The sequence below is a fragment of the Tursiops truncatus genome, chromosome 2 (genome assembly GCF_011762595.2).
Source record: "Tursiops truncatus isolate mTurTru1 chromosome 2, mTurTru1.mat.Y, whole genome shotgun sequence".
Lineage (NCBI taxonomy): Eukaryota > Metazoa > Chordata > Mammalia > Artiodactyla > Delphinidae > Tursiops > Tursiops truncatus.
In genome coordinates this window covers 142,085,550-142,091,723 of record NC_047035.1, presented here as the reverse complement: position 1 = coordinate 142,091,723, position 6,174 = coordinate 142,085,550, and the positions used below count along the sequence as shown (strand labels likewise).

Genomic DNA, 6,174 nt, shown 5'->3' with positions numbered 1-6,174 from the left:
AAGCCTATTAGGACCAGTGCTCAAATCTAGCCCGGTCCTCGACCAGCAGAAACTGGCATCTCTGGGCTTCCCCCAAGGAAGTGACCTTCAGTGGAAACTCAGCACAGCAAGCGCAAGCCCTCAGCCTCCTTAAACTCTTGAGGGCCCTGCTGGGTGGGATGATGACGTTCCTAGGCCCTAGGCGCTTCTGCTCCCTCCTCCATAATAATATTATTCAAATTTATTTTTGATATAACTTTCAATACTTTGATGCCTTGTTTTCTTAATGTGCTAGGTAAAATGGAATAGGTTTTGGTGGGCCTGAAAATTAAGACATTGTCTTTGAATATTTTCACTTCCTTTGCTTTATTTTCTTCTAATTTTAAGAGAAATTAAACCTCTTCCTGGGACCCGAAAAGAATCACAGATCCTAGGCACTGTGCCCACACATGTCTAATGAGGAAGCTCTGATTCGGTAGATAACATGCAATTAAAAAAAAAAAAATACTGTTACCCACGGCCTAACCATCCAACCAAACACAACCTTGGCCTCTTTTGAAAGTCCACTCTATTGATAAAGTCCTGACATAATACGCCTGGAAGTTGTATCTTTCAATTTGTCACTTAAGAGTGATTCCGTATAAAGGTAGACTCCGAGAAGCTTAAAAAAAAAACAAAAAAAATCAAGTTACCACACAAGATAGATTTTCTTCAATATTTTATTTATATAGAAATACTTAAAAAATGAAGTAGCACCATTACTTAAGTTTTACCTTTATTATGTAGAACTTTAAATGTCAGAAAAATAAAACTCTTGATACAATTTCAAATCTTGTCTCAGCAAATATAATATTAGTATTTGACCATGAGGTTAAAGGCCCTTTATCATAAAATAAAATATACTTTGTTTTTTTAAACTTTGCTCAGTAAAGTACATTTAAGCTCAAGTAACATCACCTACATATACATAAACAAGTGGTAAACAAATGTATTAAAATAGAAATACTAAAACTATAGTGGTGCAACAGAATTTTTGTAACTTGCACTGAATTCTATTTATACAAATGTTAGAAAGCATCAACAGTTCCTTTTGACATGTTTATACATTTCCGTTTTTTGTAATAATATAGAATAAAATATGCTTTATATCACTGAATAGAAAATATGCTGGGTGAAGCAGATCTAGAAGATTTGTCTGAACCTATAAAATCTCCATCCCAACAGAATACTGTTCAAAACATTACGCATTTTATGGTTTGTAATTCCGTCACAATTGTGTGATTATTAAAATAATACAGTGTTCTTTGCCATAAGGCCATACTAAAATAAAAAGATTTAACCCAGCTACAAAAAAGTTCACTGAACTTAAATTAAAATACTTGTAAACATCTTTGCAATATGAAATATAATTTTTCAAGTCAAAAAAGAATAAAATACTTCAATCTGTATAATGCAATTTCTCTTTAAAACTTTTAAACGTTTTTTAATATATAAGAGATATGTTACAGTTTCTTTAACTTTAATAAAGCTGCAGTATCCTGGTTTCACAGGAACTCCTGGCCCTTCCACGAACATTCAGAAAGGATCCACTGTGTTCTATAATAAGCATCGTAGGAACCCAGCCACAAAGGGGAACACACTAAAACAGTCCACACATCCCATAGCACTATTATTATCATCCTCATCATAATAATTATTGTTCATTTTTTCCTACTTTAAGAAAATGGAAAACTTGTGGGGTTTTCTTCTTTTGGAAGCTTCCTATTAAGTACAGTGTAAAAACTATCATTACTAGAATGTCGCCGTTCCTATTATTTATAGAGCATGCATTTAAGGTGGTTCGGAGGTTTCCCAGGCTACAGTACTCTTGATGCAGATATCCTGGCAAGTTCCTTTGTTTAAAAATCGAAATTTAAAAAATGAGCGGATACTACAGCTTTCCAAGCTCCTCTTCGGATCTCAGAGTGTGAGCAGGGAGGCGGGGAGGAGAAGGTGGGGCACCAAGTAGGCAGAGAGGCGCTGGGGAGTGAGGATGGAGGGAAGCGGGTTCTCCATCCCCCGCGTGGTGCGCGCCGCCTTCAAGAAAAGATGCGGATGGCCTGAGTGACCGCGGTGTGGCAGACCGGGCATTCAGGCTCACTCTTCTCACAGATGCGGTTGGCGCACTCCATGCAAAAGAGGTTGTGGCCGCAGGGCACCAGTGCGGCGATTACTTCGCTCTCAAAGCACACGGAGCAGTCGCGGCTGCCCTTACGCCGCAACCCAGAGGAGGAGGATGAAGAGCTGGAGGAGGAGCTGGACGAGGACGAGGAGCCGGATGTGTCCGACGGCTGCAGGCCCGGCAGCTGCGCCCCAAGGCCGTTGGCATAGGCGGCGTAGGCCAGGCCCCCTCCGCCCGGGTCGCTGCGCACCCGGCGAGCCAGGTGGTGCTCGCCCGCCCCCGGAGCCATGTGCAAGGGCGGGGACAAACGGGGGCAGCTGGTGCCCGGGTGCAGCCGGCGGTGCACCAGCAGCCCCAGGTTGGCGTTGGAGGGCGCGCTGGCGCCGCCCCCGGGAAAGACCACAGAGGAAGACGAAGCAGACGAAGATGCAGAGGAAGAGCAGGAAGAGGACACGGGAGCTGCAGGTCCGCCTCCCGGGGACCTCTCAAACTGGGCCCAGAGAAGTGGAGCCCCAGGCGGTGGGGCGGGAGCCGGGTCGAAGGTGGGCTGTAGCTCAGGACAGCCGTCAGGGGAAGGCACAGAAGCCTCCCCCGCCGTGTAGGTGTATCCATTGCCATTGTTGTTGTTTCCATTGTGAGCAAAGCTGAGCGCGGGGCTGGGGGGACTATAGTCCGCCAGGCGCGGGGTGGCAGCTGCACTGCCGCTGGTCCCCCCGCCGAAGTAAGAGTCTGTGGAGGCGCTGCCAAGCGAGCTGGAGCTGTCGTTGCGATAACTAGAGAAGGGCTTGCGGCCCGGAGTGGGCGTAATGCTGGGTGTGGGCTTGCTCCAGAGGCTGCCTGGGCCGGACCCGCCGGACCCATGATGCAGATCAAAGCCCACATCCGTGCCATTGGCGTGGAAGTCGTTCTCATCTGTGAGCTCAATGATGCCGCCAGTGCGCAGGGCGATGTGCGCCTCGATCTCCTCGCGAGCTCGGTCCACGTTCTCAGGCATGCCGGTCACCTCGAACACCGGCTCCTTGTCGCGGCTGGGCGTCACGATGTACGTGTGCGTCTGCTGCTGGATGCGCTTGATCGTGGCGCCCTTGGGCCCCACCACGAGCCCCACCACGCGGTAGGGCACCCGCACCTGGATGGTGGTCTGCCCCGGCAGGTTAGGCGGCCCGGGCACTGCGCCGTTGAGCGCCGTGTTCTTATTCCGCGAGGCGCGGATCATGGAGAAGTGCTCGGCGGCAGAGATGATCTCCCTCCGAGCCATGGCCACATCCTCCTTCCTGCCCGTCACAACAAAGACAGGCTCCTCCCCACGAACTGGGGTCTTGATATAAGTGTTGGTCTTCGCCCGCAGTGCTTTGATTTTACAACCTGGGAGCCAGAGTGCAGGGGAGGGAGTGGGAGAGAGAGACAGACACGCCCATTACCCCGGGGTAACCGCGGGGACCTGGGACTGCCCGCGTACGGGGCAGCGGGAAGGCAGAACGCGCGATGGGCGGAAAGGGGGCGGCTCCCTCACAGACCCCGGGCCGCTCCACGGGCTGGAAAGCGGGTTCCACCCGCGAGGCGCTCGAGGAACAGTCCGTTGGCTGCCCAGCCCTCCCCCAGTGACTGCAGTCGTCCCGAGTCAAACCCGAGAATCCCAGAAAAAGTCAGCTGGGGAGATGCCGCTGGTATCCAGCGGGACGCGCCGCCGTCCGCCCTGAAGACGAGGCAAAGGGTTCGGGGAAGGCGACCGAAGGCCGAGATCCTCCAGCGCGGGGGGGGGACTGGTGGGAATGGGGGGCAGTCCCGGGACCCATTGTTCCTCCTCTGGGCTCCATTCCGCTTTGCAGAAATCCAGAATCCTCCTCCCATCCGATGCTCACTCCTCCTCCTCCCCCCTCCCAAAGGACCGATCAAAGGCCCCCTCCCCCAAGCATCTTATATTTAAATTCTATTTCCCGGGGTGGGCTGGGTGGGGGGCGCTAGGGGAGAAGGCAGTGATTTTCGCAGGAGAAAGTGCATCCCGCCGTGGCCGCGGCGCGGCTCTGGGAGACAGCCTGCCTGCACTTTCTTTGTCTGGGGCGCCGGCCCTTCGCGCGGCTCTTCCTCCCTCCCCAAGGCTCCCCGGCGCCGCGGATCTCGGTTCCTCTCCCGCCTTCCCCGCGGGGCGGTGGCCCGAAACCCTCTCACCTCCAGCTGCCCATCCCTGCCGGACCCACCTTGCCGCCCCACGATCTCGGCGACATGCTCGGAACTGGGCACCGGCACGCACTCGGTCATGTTCACGCTCTTCTTCCTCGGCTCGCTGTCGTACAGAGACGCGCCCTCGTCACTGTCCAGCCCCAGCAGGGAGAGCTGGTCGAGCGCGAGCTGCAGGGCTCTTTGGTCATCCAGGGTCTCTCCCCCGCCGCTGCCGCCGCCGCCGCCTCCCCCGCCGCCGCCTCCCCCGCCGCCGCCGCCGCTGCCGTTGCGCTCCAGGTCTGCAAACAGCGAGCTGGGCATCGCTCGGCCGTGCGCACCGCGCCCCCGCCGGCCCTCTGCTCGGCGGCGAGAAACTGCGGCCACAAAGGCAGCCGGGAAGCGAGTGGTCAGGGGCGGAGAGGCCGGCCGGCTGCAGAGGGCTCCGTTGCTCCTTTCTCGGCGCCGGGAAGAGTGGGTCGCTCCTTGCGGTCCACGCCGGGCAGTGGCTGCGGGAGCCCCCGCCTGGGTCCCCACCCCAGATCTGCTGGCGGGTGGGGTGGGGGCAGAGCTCGAGCGGCGGCCGCGCGTGCCCCCCAAGTGCCCGGCTGGCTGGCCACAATGCCGAGCGAGAAGCGAGCAGGCGAGCGACAGCAGCGTTTCTTTAAGGAGCCCCTCCCCGGCTCCTCCACTCCCTCCCGCCCGCCCGCCCGCCAGCCCTCACTCAGCGCTTTTTCCTCCTCTCCTCCCCGCCTCTTGACTGAGCCTCTGCAGCCAGACGGCTCCAGAGGGGGACGAGGGAGGCGCAACGTCACCGGCGGGAGCTGACTCTACAATGCTACTGACACTATCGCTGGGGGAGGCGATTGGCGCGCGCTGGGCCGGGGGCGGGCGGAGGCCGCAGGCTGAGCGAGCGGAGAGCGAGCGCCCCCCCACCGCCGCGCTCGCCGCAGCCCGCCCCGTCCTCCTCCCGGCCGCGCCCCTCCCCCGCCGCCGCTAACGCCTCTCTTTGTTGTCTAATGCGGGACCGGCAGGCTCGGGACACTTGCCTGCACCTATCAGCCGAGAACGATCACTGTCCCCAGGTCTCCTCCCTCGCCAGACTGAGAAAAGGAAACGCGCCCAACTCTGATGCCAGGGGCCCGGCTCTAAGAGACCGGTCCTTAGAAAGTCCCGTTAGTGTCCCCCAAATAAACCACCCCTAGAACCAAAGATGCCACTGGGAGAAGCGTCTATTGTCTGCCCAAAAGGCGGTCCGAGCCCTCGTACACGAAAGGCATGTCTCGAGGTCCTGGGGCGCACTGGCAAAGTGGCCCCCGGCGCGGGCTGCCCACCTGCACGGGAGCGCAGGAGACACAAAGGCAAACGCCCGGCCGCATCTCCGCTCGTGCGCGCGCGCGCCCGCAATTCTGTCCCCTTGGGCAACACTTCGCCCAACTGGCCCTGAAACTGCGGATCAGAAAGCCAGAAACGGGTTGCAGCGCGGACCTGGCCGGCCCCGCCTCCGGCGACCTCCGGAACGCACCGCGCTGGGGTCCTGCACATGCCACGCGCGCCAGGTGAGACCCCGCGGGCGCTGATACGCGCACGAGCGCCGCGCCGGCACCGCTAGGACGCCGGCCATACCTCCAGCGGGCTGTGAGGGCGTGCGCGCCCGCTGTTCTCAGGGCCCTCCCCGCCCCACGGTCGGGCCTGCGCAGTGCGCGCGAGGAGCGGGCGGTCCCTTTAAGGCGGGCGCGGCGGAGTGCGCCGGCCCCTCCCGCAGCCCCGCCCAAACGGGAGGTGTGCGCTTGCCTCCCGGCCGCTCTTTGTGCATTTCTTGGGGTGGGGGTGGCGTCGGAGGGAGGGTGCGACGGGACCGGCCGGCAGGGACGGCG

The 6,174-nt window shown here is 57.5% G+C and overlaps 1 protein-coding gene across 1 annotated transcript; it reads right to left on the bottom strand.

Moving 5' to 3' along the window:
* Window positions 1-680: 680 nt before the first annotated feature.
* Window positions 681-4,973, bottom strand: MEX3B (mex-3 RNA binding family member B). Its single transcript, XM_033852645.2, has 2 exons — window positions 4,339-4,973; window positions 681-3,505 (listed from the first exon to the last, which is right to left on the bottom strand). The coding sequence occupies exons 1-2, from the start codon at window positions 4,619-4,621 to the stop codon at window positions 2,058-2,060; spliced, it is 1,731 nt and encodes a 576-aa protein (XP_033708536.1). The 5' UTR covers window positions 4,622-4,973; the 3' UTR covers window positions 681-2,057.
* Window positions 4,974-6,174: the final 1,201 nt, after the last annotated feature.

Bases quoted from the DNA above. Each gene is read 5' to 3' on its own strand.
- MEX3B (XM_033852645.2), bottom strand. From the start codon at position 4,621: ATGCCCAGCTCGCTGTTTGCAGACCTGGAGCGCAACGGCAGCGGCGGC. The intron at 3,506-4,338 runs GTGGGTCCGGCA...TCTGGCTCCCAG, and splicing joins CGAGATCGTGGGGCGGCAAG to GTTGTAAAATCAAAGCACTG.